Here is a 14877-nt window from a genome sequence, read left to right as displayed (position 1 = left end):
GACAAAATGGTTTCAGGGTTTTTGGAAATGATGTCCATTAGTACTTGAGAAGTAAAGGGCACGTAGAGATCGGTGCAGCAGGAGAATCTGGTGTCTCATGTTTGAAGTTTCAAAAAGCATGTGCTATCTCTTGCTAGTGATGCAGCCTCATTGGGGTGTCCGCTGCCCTTAGAACTTTTTTACAATGCAAGGATTAAAGGGTGGATGTGGGAGGAGGGGGCATGCCAGGGACAGGTTGGATAGTTAGAAGTCTCTACCAGGACTTCTGTAGGTGGAAGGCATATTCTTTTTTGAATTTTACTTTTGATGATATTTACATAGTTGAGAAGAATGAATGCCCATGTGGACCACTGATTAGGGTGGGAAGGGTGGGGGGATGGGGGAAAGTGGGTGAGACAGTTGTTCCCAGTTGTTTGTTTTTTTTTTCATCCTGTGTGTGGAGGAAAGGAGGAAAGGGAAAGGTCTGCTCCCAGCAGCTGGGCCAGACCAGGCTGAGGCCGGGAGCCTGGAACTCCATCCAGGTCTCCTACAGGGATGTCAGGAACCCAGGGACCTGAGTCCTTGCCTGCTGCCTCCCAGGGTGCGATAGCTGGGAGGTGAGTCAGAAGCTGGGGCGGGACTCGATCCCAGGCCCCTCTGGTAGGGTGCGTGGGTGTCCTAGCAGCAGCCTTGCCCGCTGCTGTGGTTTGCATCTGACCTGCAGCTGACGCGGCCACGGAGCTGGGGGTGGAAAAGGAACCGCGCAGGCTCAGCAGCCAGGCCTGAACTTGATTAAGCGTGTGTTCTTCGTTGCAACATATGCTAATACCAATTAAATGGGTAAGGCAAGGCTGAAGTACTGTTTATACGAAAATATAGATGTTTCTAGATAGCATGCAGGAAAGGACTAGAGCACTATGTAATTACTCTGATCGCCTTCTCGCCAGATTACCTGGAAAATCCCAAATGATCATGATGAACACTGATACGTTGTGATTTCACGGTTCATCCGTATACCTCCTACGTAGATGTGTAATGCTTGTATCTAACAGGATTACCAAATTACACACTTCTTTGCTATCGGTAACATGCCTGAGATGCCACAGCCAGTTGCCCTCATGGAAGCACACTGGCGGTGCCAGGACAGGGTCTGCTCCCACCCCGACCCCACACGCAAGTGCCTCTCCTTGTTTCCTGGGCCATGCCCAGAGAAGGAGGGGCCTCTCTTGCTGTATGTCAGGCTTGTGTCCAGATCCTGAAATTGCAGCAGATTGCCGCTCTTGCATGGTGGTCCCCTTTGTGTAGAAGTGAGTTCACAAGTGCTTCTTTCCTGGGGGGCTGCACCGCGCAGCACAGCATGGCCGCAGGTATGTGGAACAAGCGCAGCTCTGGGGCCTGCACAGCAGGCTGCTTCACACCCCAGAAAGCTGCAGTGTCCTGGGCTGGCTGGGGCTGCGCTAAGGCACTGGGGCTGGCTGGGGCTGAGCTAAGGCACTGGGGTCTTGATCTGGATCTCCCAGGTGTATGCTGGGCAGGTGCTTGGGCCTGCACTTGCTGCACTTGGGCCTGCACTTCCCAGCAAGCAGAGGCAGAACCTAACTCTGCCACGTCCTGGCATGTCCCTAAATCACTGGACACCGTATTTCCCAAAGGAAAATGCCACGTGTCACTGGACTCCATTCCTAGCTGTGAAGTAAGCCTTCTCTGCTTTAAAAGGAGGAAGCAGTTTTTATCTTTTGAGATGATTTATTAATTTGAAATGCGGAATTGCAAAGGGAGACACAACAGAGGCATAATAGATCTTCCTCCGTTGTTTCCCTCGCCAGATGGCCCAAGCCAGGAGCGAGGGAGTCTGCTGGCTTCCTGCCTGGGTGAGAGGAAACTCCTGCTGCCTGCTCAGGTGCCTTAGCTGGGAGCTGGGTGCGGGGCAGGTAGCCCCGTCGCAGGGCCAGTCCCTCAGCAAGTTTCTTTGAAAACTGCCTGGCCTGCATGTCCTGTCTTGACTTCCACGTTTACCTCCTGAGTTGTTCTAATCAAGTGCCATGTACACGGTTATGTCCATACCCACTTCCCGGAGAAAGACTCTGCTTTCAGGTGCCTACCTTGTCCCTGCAGGACCTCACCATGTGCAGTGACCTGTGTCCAGTAAGCCAGCCCCGACGGGTCCCTCCTGAGTCCCACTCGGGCTCCCTGAGCTTCTGGCGGACACTACACTGTGGTGTCCCTTGATGCCCTGGATCTAGCGGGATCAGAGTTGATCACATGCTCTCACACGTTCTCATCCCGCCCCTTGTCATCTTTGGTGATGGTCTTGCCATAGCCCTCGGGAACATCTGGCCCCGGCTTGTCCTCAGCCTCGGCACGCTGCTCCTCCCCCAGTGCCATCATCTCGGCTACACCTGCCCCGTCCAGCCTCCAGTCCATGTTCAGTCCTAGGGTGCCCACCATGGTTTAGGCCTATGTTTCCCTACCCTCTCGTCTCACCTTTCCTCTTTCCAATTCATCTCCCGCCTTGGATGAGACTGGCGTTTGTGAATCTGAAAGCCCTGAGTGGTTTCTGAATGCTCACACGTTGGTGCAATGTGGCTGGGCCCTTGAGGTCCCACTCAGGTGGCCTGCTCTACGTGCGGTCCTCATGATCTCCTGTGTGAGCTGACTTGCAGATGTAGCAGAATTCAAAACAGGATGTTCTGGAGTCTCTAACTCAAGAGTTCAGAAAAGCAAGGGGCAAGGTAATTTTGTAACTTAGGTGGTATATCTGGGATGATTATACCCCACAGTACTCGGCAAACGAAGAACTGAGGAGGCACCAGTAGGCCTGGCATCTAAATTGCTTGCTACAACTGCTGCAGGTTTGCCAGCTCATCAGACCTGAGAATTCTCGGCCTGGGGTGAGGCAGCGGGGTGGGGGGAGGTCAGGTAGGGTGGGGTGGGAGGGAAAGTATTCCTCTTGGGCCAGAAGCAAAAGCGAAAAGATGAATAGCATTGCCATTTTATTTAGCATAAAAACCCCATTCCTGAGCTCTCACCATCTGACTCAAGTTTGGAAGAGATAAATATGGGGTGTGTCAGGCTCTCATTTTCTACATGAATGACAAAACCCCTGCTGTGATGAGAAAGAGACCCGGCTCTTTGCAGTTGGAGGAGTTGACCCCTGTGTTCCCCTAAAAATGGGGAGGAGGGCCCAGTGTTCAGCCTTGGCAACCCCCGTTCTGTGTGCCAGCCCTGTGCCCCTCGGGGTGGAGGACAGGAAACTGTAAGGGCCGGAAGAAGCACGAGCAAGGAAAGCAGGGCCCAGGGGACAGGAGAAGTTGAGATACAGTGCTCTGGTCCTTCTGCTGATTTCGGGAAGGAATCAGAGACGTGTAGGGAGGACGTAGGAAACTTGACCGTCTTGGAGGAGTTGCAGGAGGCTGAGGGGAATGGGATCTGTAAATGCTCCCTTGACCAGAACTGAGGTGAGAAATCTCCAAAAGGAAACAAACCACAGGGTCTTCTGGGACTAGCGAATGAACAGACCACTTCTTAGGGCCCAGGTCTGTCATGAAGATCCTGTTTAGGGGCCAGGAGAGATGGAAGGTTGAGGACAGTCACAGCTGCCCTGAGGATGGGCAAAAGAAACCCTGGGACAAAAAGGGTTGGAGGGATGACCCATTGGAGGGTCTGTGTGAGTCCTCTAAAAGAGCTTTACTAGTGACCAGGAAGCATTCCAGCCCCGCCCTGGGAATCCCTTGCCCTGCTGGAGGCTGTCAAAGAGATGTCTGCCTGTGGCCATCCAATGTCCCCAGGGTACCTTACAGGGGGACCTGGCTGGCCAACTCAGGAGCACTGGTCCGATGGCCTGGGAAAACAAGAGGCGAGCTAGGCAGGATTTTAGAGTGTTGGAACTAAGGACCACTTTCTTTACGGCTGGCTCTCAGGACACTTTAGAAAATGGAAGATAGCAATTTGGGAACAAAAGTTGAGTGGAAATGGGACCAGAAGATATAAAAAAAGGAGGAAGGATTTGTAAGAAAACATCTGGGTGTCCGTTTTCCAGGTAGAATGGAGTTACTGTTGAGTGGCTTGTAGATGTAGCAAAACCTGTTAGACAAACAGGGTGTTGGGGAGTAGCGAACTATCAAGTGGAAATTGAAGTCCAGAGAGGGAAGGAGAAAGCAGCTCTGTAACTTGGTGCTCCGCCAGTGAGGGCCTAGGGGAGGCACCTGCTTGCTGTAACTGCTCCAAGCATGCCTACTCATCAGACCACAGGCAGGAGTTCGAGGTCTAGGGCAGGATGGCAGGGGGATGGGGGAAGCCGGTGGGGGGAGGGGGAGGAGAATGGAAGAGGCTCCCTCCAGTATTCCCCTAGATATTGCAATAGTCTCACTCTCCCTATTCCGAATCTATCCCCTCAGCATCTAGGTAGGCAAGGCATTTGCCTGCTCACCTCCCTCTTCCCACACCTGTCTGGTGGACAGCAGGAGACCCGGACTTTAGGCCAGTGGTTTCGCTTCTCTCATGTTCTGTGGATGAAAAGCCTGCATGTTGAAGAAGATGATCTTCATGCCCCATCCAGCACTAAAAGCTGCCCTTGCGATGCCTCAGCAGCGAAGCCTTTCCTAGCTCTTCCAGGTGGAAAAGCATCCCTTTGCACTTGGCAGCCTTTCTGTCCTGCAGAGTACACGCTCCACCCTGCAGTCCTGGGGGCTTCCTGTGCACGTGCCCAGCCCCGCCCTCCTACACCTGGAGTGGAAGCAAGAACGTTGGTCTCCTGATTGCAACCCTGCCCTGCTCTTGCTTTGTGGTACATCATCTCAAGTGAGAAAGACAGCAGTGGAGGACAAAGGGCCCTATTCCCGAGTGTTTGCGCATGCCAGGGAGGATGTGTGTGTCCTGGAGACAATGTATTGTGCGCCTCAAGAGCCTTCATTTCCTGTGAGGTGTTTTTGCAGTCACCAAACAGCTAGGCTAGCTGGGAAACACTTTGTGTAACAACCGTGCTCTTTCTAGAAGTCGACACAAGTAGCTAACTGTGCCACAAGTTGTTTGTAGGAAAACACCCATTGTCCAGCGTGTTAAGGTCATCACACGGTTGCAGTGTGTGCCGCTCAGCAGGGAGCACGGTGTTATGGCCCTGTTGACGTGGTGAAGCAGAGCCTCAGGCCTGCCTGGCTCCTCTTGAGTCACAGCCGTAGTCATGTGTGACGGTCCCCAGGAGTCCTCAGGTGCTGTTTTTTTCCAGGGTCATCTCTGATTCCTGGGTTGCTAGCTGGCCTTCACAGGCCCCTCCCATGCCTTCCACCTGCCCGCAGTTTCACTTGGACTGCCACCCGTAGTTTTCTTGCACCCACTTTACTGCCGAAGTGCCTTCCCATCCACAGGCATTGCTAAGCACCTGGATGCTCCTCACTTTGGAAGTTCAGCTCAAGCTCCCTTTGTGTTATAAAGCCGTGCTTGCTTTTCTCCTGTAATTCTGCCATCATAGCGCTCCTCGCTGTAGCACACACTTCTCCCGTGGGGTGTGATTTCTCAGCCGGCGCTCACGGCCTGAGCTGTCTGGAAGCAGCAGCTCGGGACCACGTCTCCTGTGTGGTCTGTTTCCTCTTTCCCATGATAGCCTGGCTCACTTGACACGTGATCAGTAGCTCTCGCTGTGAATGAATATCTGTGGCCCATTTGCACATGATGCTGGAAGGATGTTGAGGAGCACCAAAGCGGTTTTGTTTCACTGCTGGGACATCACTTGTTGATCTAAAGTATCTAAGCTTTAATTATGGAAGCCAATCACATGCCTATGGGAGATTGAGGTCTGAGGCCTGTGCCAACGACAGATGGTTTCAGCTTTGAATTTTTCCTTGCTGACGACGGCATTTTATCCTTTTCCTTCGGTGGGTGTCCCCTTTGTGTTTTTGTTTTGCACGGGCACCTGACTTCATGCTTTGTGTTTGTTTTGTGTTGCAGATTAATATCCTTTCAAGAATTTGTGGCGTTTGAGTCTGTCCTGTGTGCCCCGGATGCTTTGTTCATGGTGGCCTTTCAGCTGTTTGACAAGGCTGGCAAAGGAGAAGTTACATTCGGTAAGAGGCAGGGCTGTGTGCATGGCGCACAGGTGCACGGACATGTGGGCGCACCTGCTGGTGGCGGCTGCGAGCGGCTGGATAGAGACCCTGAATGTTTCTGATGATGTCAACATCACCTGTTAGCAGGGATGCCTGGGTGGCTAAGCACTCCATTCTGCTTCCTGTGGGGAAATAGCTCACTTGCTGGCCCTGGAGGTGTCTTGCTCTGACGGAGTTGTAAGGTCAGGAGGGTGTGATGCGAGCATTGTCACACAGCTGAGGGATGTAAGCGCCGTGTGCTCCCTCCGGTAATACATGAAGACGTGACTAACCTGTTTCCAGGGAGACTGTGCTTGAAAACAGGGCGCTGTGGCTTGGTACATCCCAAGCCCACGTTTGTCAATAAGTCTGCATGTCCAGCTCCACTTCTGAGGGACACCAGACAAAAATCAGCTGCACTGAAGGCCATGTTGCCTCATGTCGCCTGTCGGCGACACTGTGTCCTGTTTTCTCTGAGGTTTGGTTTACGCTGGCCGTGCTGTCCTGGCTGCACCACTCCCTGTAGTTGCTGCGAGGAAGAGATCTTGATGAGACCAATTTTGTTCTTTTGATAGCTAGCTCATTGCATCCTTCTATTTCCTTTGTCCTTCCATGTCCTTGTTTTTGCCACCTGTTCTTACATTGGTATTCACTGTAAGATTTGTGGGTATCAATGGGGAGGACAGGATGCTGCTGCAAGTGATAAACTCTACTTAGTAACTTGTGAACCTGTGTGGTAGAGGAAGAAAAAGCAAAACCTATGTCCTTCCAAAAGTTTTCACTTGCATTTACAATTAAAGCTTATTTTGCTTTACTTGAAATTGAGAGACAGCTTAAAGAGGAAGATGATCAAGATCGTTCTCTTATGCATTGGTTTGTTCCGCACACGTCCGCAGTGGCTAGCACCGAGGCAGGCAGAAGCCAGGAGCTGGATGCGCAGTGTGGGTCTCCCACTCAGGTGGCGGGGAGCCAAGTCATTGAGCCTGCCAGGGTGGCGCGTTAGGAGACAGGGCCGTGACTCAGAGCAGGCGTTCCAGTGTGGCAGGCAGGTGTCCTAAGCAGTGTCTTACTCCTCAGTTGTATTTTTAGCCCAAGTTAGATGATTGTGATATTTTTGCTTGCCTTTACATTTTTAAAGTATGCTTTATTGAAGTACAGGAAACACGTAGAGGAATACTCAGATCATCAGTGCGCATCTTGATGAGTTTTTACAAAGTGTGTAGACCCAGGTGCCGTTATCCGCATCAAGCTCATGTCATCTGGGCGCACTGGGGGTGGGTGATGTGAGGCAGGTCACATGGGTGGGGTGTGGAGGGTGGTCTGGTGCTGTGCGGGGCCCCGGAAGGGGTAGCTAATGGGGGAGGTGCCTTGGCCATCTTTGCAGGAGGTGGTGGAGGCCTGGGTGGCAATGCCGTCTGGGGGGGTTCACTGGTGCTGTTCCCAAGAGCGCATCCTTTGGCTTGGCCCCTCCCTGCAGAATGCTGAGTGGTCAGAGGGAAAGAAGTGGACCGCAGAGTCACTCCTGCTCCTGCTGTACTCCTGATGTGTGGCTTTGAAGGCCAGCAGCCCTGGTTTGGAGCTTATTAGTCTATACACTTGGTATATGACTCACAAGTTTACCCCTTGGAGCCCAGGGTGGCCATGCTGTTCTGATGGTCATCTCTCATATCTGGAGTGGCCTGGGAGGCGGGGATGCCATGGTGGAGACTGGTCAGCCGCCTACTTCCCCAGATTGCTACTCATGATGCCTCACTGCGCCCCCTGGTGGTCATTCTGCTTGGGCTCAGTGGGGTGAGCACGTCCTAAGCCAGGCAGGTGTCAGTCACCTGGAGGGTCCCCGTCTGTACCAGGCGCTAGGAGGATGTGATGTGTCTCATGAAGAAGCACAGAGCAGTAAGCAAGTGCACTAGCCTGCTGGACTTTATTGTGCCATGGGGAACGTAATCACAAGATCACAAGGACGAACAGTACCTGGATTAGAGCGCTCCATACCCTGGGGACATTGTCACGGTTACAGACATCCAAGCCACTTGTGAAAATGCAGGTGATGCAAGCAGTATTGTGAGTGGAAGGGAGCCTGCACGGCAGCCAAGTGGGTAGAGCGATGGCTCCACTCCAGGAGCAGGTGGGGCGTCAAGGGGCTCCATCACAGAGGGTCCACTTAAGAGAGGTGAGGAGATGGGCTGGCCTGGGGCATAGCAGCTTTAAGCCTCTGTGGTACAAGCTCCCATAAGGGTGTCAGTGTAAGTCCTGGCCGCTCCATTTACAATGCAAGTCCCTGTTAATGTACCTGAGAATGTAACGGAGCAGGGCCCAAGCGCTTGGGTCCCTGCACCCATGTGGGAGATCTGGAAGAAGCTCTTGTTCCTGTCTTTGAATTGGCTCAGCTCCAGCCATTACAGGCATTTGAGGAGTGAACCAGCCAATGGAGATATCTCTATCTCTTCCTTTCAAATAAAAGAATAAAGAAAATGAAACCATGCTTTCCCCCAGACTGTACTTCTCAAAAAGAAAGTACACTGGCCACTGGGGAAGTAAAGGAGGCGAGTGCCCCTGGGCGGAGCCCCGACCTCAGGGCTGGAACTGGAGGTGTTCACTGGCGGGAGGGGCTGTCAAGAGTCCCCGTGGCTTCTCCCGAGGGACAGGAGTAGGAGCAAGTGATGCCAGGAAGAGGCAGCTGCGTGTTGGCCGGAGAGGAGCTTAGCCAGGTCTGCAAGCGTGTGTCGTCGTTTTCAGCATGCGCAGTAGCTGTAGGCAGCGGGCTGGTGCTTGTGCCAGCAGAAGCTGGAGGCTGGGCTCTGCGGGCCTTGAGTGCTGTCTGAGTGCTTCCGGCAGGGAAGTTTCCGGATACTTTTATTTGCCCTGCTTCTTAAATGGTACTGGGGGAGCAAGGTGTGTCCTGTGGAGGTTTTAACAGAGAAAGAGAGAGAAAGAGAGAGTGGGTGCTATGGGGGGGCGGGTATGGTTGGGGGGGGAGATGTGTTTAATGAAACCATTCATCTAAAATCATTTGGACCCTGCTCCAGCAATCTTTTTTATCACGATCATTTAAGCCAGTGATTTGTGTTTCTTAGGGGTCCTTGGTTGTTACCCTTGCAGGTGATGGTAACAGCCTAGCTCAGTTGAGTAGAGGACATGAAACCTTTGTCTTGTCAAAACTGAAGCCCTGGAAGATTCAGTGTGTTCTGTTCACAGCAAGAACTCCTTTAGGTTAAATACTTACATGATAGAAACCATGAGCTGTTTCATTTATTAGAAAGGCAGGGTTATAGAGGGAGTCAGGGCAAGACAGACCTTCGTCTGCCGAGTCGCTCCCTAAGTGGCCACAGCAGTCTGGGCTGGCCAAAGCCGGGAGCCTGAACGCCCATCTGCCCGCCCAGCCAGGGCGCCATTTTCTGATGCTTTCCCAGGTACATTTGCAGGGGGCTGGGTTGGAAATGGAAGAGCCAGGGCTTGAACCAGAGATCCTACGGCATGCCGACCTCACAAACTATGGCTTGGCATGCGGTACCCCGGTACCAGCCCCCAAGTCTGAAGTTTGTATTCTATGACACCGTTGCATGTTTTTCCGTAACTTTTACTTCTTTGTTGTTTTCATTGCAAAAAAAAAAAAAGTGACATGTCTGTTTCATCATGCAGATCTTACTGAGAGTGATGACCCTGGCTGCCAGGGCTGGTGTACAGCTTTAAGTCAGTCTCAAAGATAGGAGCTCTCCCTCTGGGGACCCTGGATAAGTGTCAGAGTCTGTGAGTGGTCACAGTTGTTGGTGACACGGTCATATGTGGGTATTCCACAAGTTCAGATGAGGCAGCATGTGGTGCAGGGGGTTAAGCCTCTGCATGTGTTGCCAGCATCCCGTGTCAGGGAACCAGTTTGAGTCCCAGCTGCACCTTTCCACCCCAGCTGCCTGCTGCTGCACCTGGAGAGACAGTGAAAAATGGTCCAGATGCTTGGGTCCTGTCACCCATGTGGGACAGCAGGACAAAATTCCCGGTTTGGCCTGGTCCTCACCTGGTTATTGTGGATATTTGGAGCGTACACCAGCAGGTGGAAGATTTCTTCCTCTCTGTCTGTTACTCCTTCTTGTAAATAAATACATTTTTAACAACAACAACAAGTTTAGGAAAATGAAGATTGCATGCGTTTCAAAATGTTCTGTTCCAAGATAGTCATCTTTTAATAGTATTTTCTTGTGAATTTTTTTAAGTAGTCTTATATTTTGTCTTTTTGTCTAAATGTTCGTTTTTATTTTGGGGAGAAACAGTGCAGCTTTTAGTGAATCTCAGAGGAGTCGGTGATCTGCCAAAGGGAGGGGCAGCCGTATATAGAGGGGCAGCCGAGCCAGTGGGAATGTATCTACGTAAGATGATTCCAGTATTGTGATCAAAACCATTGATTGCCGAGCAGTGTGTGTGCCTTGTGGTGTGAGTGTTTGGATGCCTGCTGGTTTGGGTGCGTGAAGTAAACTATGCAACAGGTCACTGTACAGCCAGAGCCGAATTGGAGGAAACTCACCGAGAGCCATTATAGAAAGGAACTCATAAATCCCAAAGCATAGAAGGAGCCGTTGGGTTGGCTGGCTAACAAGGCATCTGGAAGAGAGCTGAAGCTGCGAATGAGGGCAGCGTGTGTGTGTCCTGGTCCCCGGAGACCTGCCTGGCCGCCACTGCAGCTGTGCGTGGCCTGGGGTCTAGTCTTGCCCTTTGACTTAACAACAACAGCTACACTAAGCTACAATAGCCTTTGTGCCCTTTGCTCGTCACTGTGCAAAGCTGCAGTGTCGTGACACCTCTTAATACGAGTAAATGCTGTGTGGAGTGGGTATTTGGAGCAGCGGGTAGAACGTACGACAGGACACACACAACCCTTTCCCAGAGCCGTGGTCTGAGCCGCAGCTCTGGGCTGAGTCCAGCTTCCTGCTGAAGTGCTTCCCGCAAGGCAGCAAGTCATGTCCCAGTACTTGTGTATCTTCTGCACACATGGGGACACATGGGTCGAGTTGCTAGCTCCTGACTTGAGCCTGGCCGGTCCTGGCACTTGCCAGCATTTGGGAAGTGATTCAGTGAATGGGAGATATAATTTCCCTCTGCCCCTCTTCTGTCTTCCAAGTAAAATGCGTAAGTAAATACCATTAAAAAATGTTATGGCCAGCGGGCTGGCCTGCGAAAGAATCAATAACGCCCAGAACGTTTAGTTTATTAAAAACTACCATCCAGCAAACCTCTTTGGATGGGATCTTCCTCCTGTGGGGGCCACACCCAACATGGCCCACAGAGAACTGTGGTAATCCCATCTTTTAAAAAAAGGTTTATTTATTTTTATTGGAAATGCAGATTTACAGAAAAGGAGAGACAGAAAAAGATCTTCCATCCACTGGCTGCAACAGCTGGAGCTGAGCCGATCCAAAGCCAGGAGCAAGGAGCTTCTTTTGGGTCTCCCACTAGGGTACAGGGTGCCAAGGCTTTGGCCCATCCTCCACTGCTTTCTCAGGCCACATGAAGGGAGCTAGATGGGAAGTGGGGTCGCCAGGATTAGGGCTAGTGCCCACAAGGGATCCTGGTGCATGCGAGGCAAGGACTAGCCACTAGGCTGTTGTGCTGGGCCCACTGTGGTAATTTCTAAGCGAGTAATTCCCAGTTCCAAGAGCTTCCTTCTCAGCTAGTCTGCCCTCTAATCCAGACGGCAGTGCTTGTAGAGAAACTTCCTGGTTCCCTGGTCAGACCGTGTCCAGGAATTCGTACTGTGATGGTTGTGGAACGGGTGTGCCCTATGTGGGTTGGATGGCAGGTGGGAATGCGGGGTCACCACCCAGTCCTGCCCCGAGGTGCAGGGTGGGGATAATGGGGAGTGTTAGAAATGTGGAAGGGAGCGCTTGTGGAGAACTCAGACCAAATGGCAGAGTTGAGCAGCAGGAGAATGTGAGCTGTGAGCAGCCCAACCGCATGGAGCGTCCCCATCTCTGCAGAGATGCAGGGACAGGAAGCAGCAGACATGGAGCAGGGTGCTGTTTGTGGAAAGGTTTTTCTTTGTTAATGTTGACTCCGATTAAGATGTTATTTCAATGAGAGAAACTTTTGGCTACAGTAGACTTTATTGGCAGTGGGAAGTGGGGGAGGCCCACGTCCACGGGCGCTATGCACACTCCCTTGCTCCCTGGTCACTTCCAAGAATTCCGAATAAAAGCAGTGTGAGTTTTGCAAGCCGATGATGTTGGTAGGAGCTGAGTGCTGGTCCTGAGTATCTTGTCAGAGATCCCAGAGACCGTTCAAAAGCTGTTCCAGTTCATTGGGTCAAAAATCCCCTATTTACGAAAAGCTAAATACGGATTTGCACGATTGACCATAATGGCTTCAATTTTGAAAGATAGTGGTATCAGAGAGCACTTCCAGTTGGTGGGATAATTTCAGAATCGTCCATGCTCAAATGGCTAAAACATTGTACTTTTTGCTACTTCATCACTCCACTTTAAAAATAGAAGGGGGGGGGGAAGAGGTAGGCCTGTTGAGAAGGTGGGAGAACGTCAATTGGAGAGTAAGCCGCAGCGTGGCACTCCTTAGTTAAGCACTGCCCGGAGGTTAACTGCTCCGTGGATTACTGCTGTGGGGGGAGACGCTGGCTGGGGAGCCGGGTCGGAGTGGGGGGGCCTCTTGCTTTTCTGTGCACCTGAGTGCCTGCATGCTCTGTGTTGTATGTTGTGTGTGTTGTGTGTGTGTCTCAGAGAACTTGTCAAGAGGGAAGAAGGCACGGAGAGCAGAGCTTCCAGTCCAGAGCCTTGCCTGGAAAGAGTTGACTATTTTAAACTGCACTGCTCATTTAAAAATAGTCAAATTACACCATTATTCTTTCAGTGTAAGATAGAGATAAAAATACAGTTTTTCTAAATTGGAAAATTTGCTGTAATCTTGCTGCTAATGACTGATTTCTTCCAACAGTTTCAAGGCAGTTTTCGCTCTGATAGGTTGATAAAGGAAACAAAATCAAGAGCACATTGGAAGTTCTCCGAGAAAATTACAGTTTAGGTGTATGTTGGGGGTGGATAGTTAGACATTTTAATTGAAATAAAACAGTTCTATACTAATATGGGATCACTGTGGGTGTACATTTGTAGTACACCTGCTCTCGCTGCCTTTAAGGAGGGTTAAATGTATGTTAATGCTTTCGCAAGAAAATTATTTTTGATAACATCCGTCTAAGGAAACTGGCTTGGGAAGTTAGTTTTTGAAACAAGAAAGATCTTACACTTGCACTTGGAGAGTGGATTGGGTCTCTGTGTACTGTGGACACATTTGAAAGCTTTGGACTTCGGGGTTGAGTTCTGCCGCAGTGATGCAGGTTAACACGACGGATGCTGAACGCAAGCTCAGGCGCCTGGAGAATGACCAGTCTGCTGTGTGCCTCCCAGTACTCCCAGTACCCCTCCAGCCGAGCTGCTTTTGAAGTCAGGAAAGACTGCTAAGGTTTATTCTCCCTGCCTGGGAATACGTTCTCCAGGGGCTGGATGGAAAGCTTCTCCGTTGGCCTCTCGGCTTTCTGCTCATTAATGCACGTGCTGGGTGATCAACAGGGCAGGTGTCTGCCCTGCTGTGGCTTCGGTCATTGCTGTGAGTCAGCAGGCGTGATGGTAACTTGAATTTCATGTTAACCTTGAGGATTCCTCTATAGGCTTTTAGAAGGGGGGGATTCTTATCAACAAAGCACAGAACAGATTCTCATTTGAAAATGTATTACCATAAAGGTTGCATGGGTTTCAAAACTTTATTACACTGAAATAAGCATCTCATTGCATCGTCCAACAAACTTCTTTGAAGCATGCTGGTAGTTTTGGTGTGTTTGTTACAGCAGTCAGCTGCCTGGCTGCAGCTCACATCTCCTGCTTAGAAATGTTCGAGCCTGGGGCTTGGGCCTGTTTTGAACATACTGTCCCGGAAAACGCAGTGGCTCCTTCAGTTGAGCATGGCTGGCCTAGTTCATGGCCCTCATGCGTGGATGCGGTAGCTGGCCGGAAGGACAGAGCAACCCGCGCGATAGGAAGCATTTCACAGTGTTCTGGCCTGAGGACACTCTGCCTTGCAGAAGCTGCTGTGACCTGCAGCCATGGCTGCCCCACGGCCCTAAGTTGAGACCTACAAGAGTTTTACATTTTTCTACCTTTTAATAGACACCAACATATGTGAATTGAGAATTAGATTTGGCTCAGGTTGACCACTTGTGTACGCTTGTTTCTTTGAAAGATTTTTACAGCCATTTCATGACACGTACAGAATAGTAATCAGAGAAGTTTCCAGGGAGTGACGGAGAACTCAATTTTAATGTGAAGCACTTGGTTGTACTTATTGTATTTCAATGGCACCATTTCTCCCCAGAACTTCCCCGAGCAAGTCTGAATTGTAGCCAGAATACTTCTTTCCTCTTCAGACCCTTCACTGTGATTAATATAAAAAGGTACTTGTCTAGAGGGTTTGCAACGCCAGCCTTGATATCGGGGCACATGGCGGTGGAGACGGGGCTGCCTCCACTTACTCCATTATGTTATTTAACTGGCGAATTCAACCATTTGTCTCTTGCTCCCTGCTTAAAAGACGATGGCCAGATAAGCCGCTGTTAACCGTATCAGCAGGGTGGAATGCTGTTTCCCTCAGAGCAAAAACCACAGCTTTGCGCGAGCACTCAGCGCCCACCGGACAGAGCGTGGTACCTGCTGCTCTTGGGCCGCCTCCACGAGGACTCTCCCAGGCCAAAGTGGCCTTTTCGTGTTTATTGTGCTAGTGGAATTTGTAGGATCCGCGAGTGAGACTTAGGGCTTAGCATTTGAAATAA

At 51.0% G+C, this 14877-nt stretch overlaps 1 protein-coding gene across 2 annotated transcripts in view; it reads left to right on the top strand.

Moving 5' to 3' along the window:
• Positions 1 to 14877, top strand: part of SLC25A13 (solute carrier family 25 member 13) — a 137209-nt gene that overhangs the window by 47715 nt on the left and 74617 nt on the right. Inside the window, exon 4 of one of the 2 annotated variants that reach the window (XM_040964485.1) lies at positions 5923 to 6038. The exons of the other annotated variant lie outside the window; for it this stretch is intronic. Coding sequence (XP_040820419.1) covers positions 5923 to 6038 — 116 coding nt within the window. The remainder of the gene's footprint in view (positions 1 to 5922; positions 6039 to 14877) is intronic. 2 annotated transcript variants of the gene reach the window in all.

This window comes from Ochotona curzoniae, unplaced genomic scaffold, assembly GCF_017591425.1.
Source record: "Ochotona curzoniae isolate NIBS_2020 unplaced genomic scaffold, NIBS_Ocur_1.0 scaffold_3835, whole genome shotgun sequence".
Lineage (NCBI taxonomy): Eukaryota > Metazoa > Chordata > Mammalia > Lagomorpha > Ochotonidae > Ochotona > Ochotona curzoniae.
This window is presented reverse-complemented; position numbering and strand designations above follow the sequence as displayed.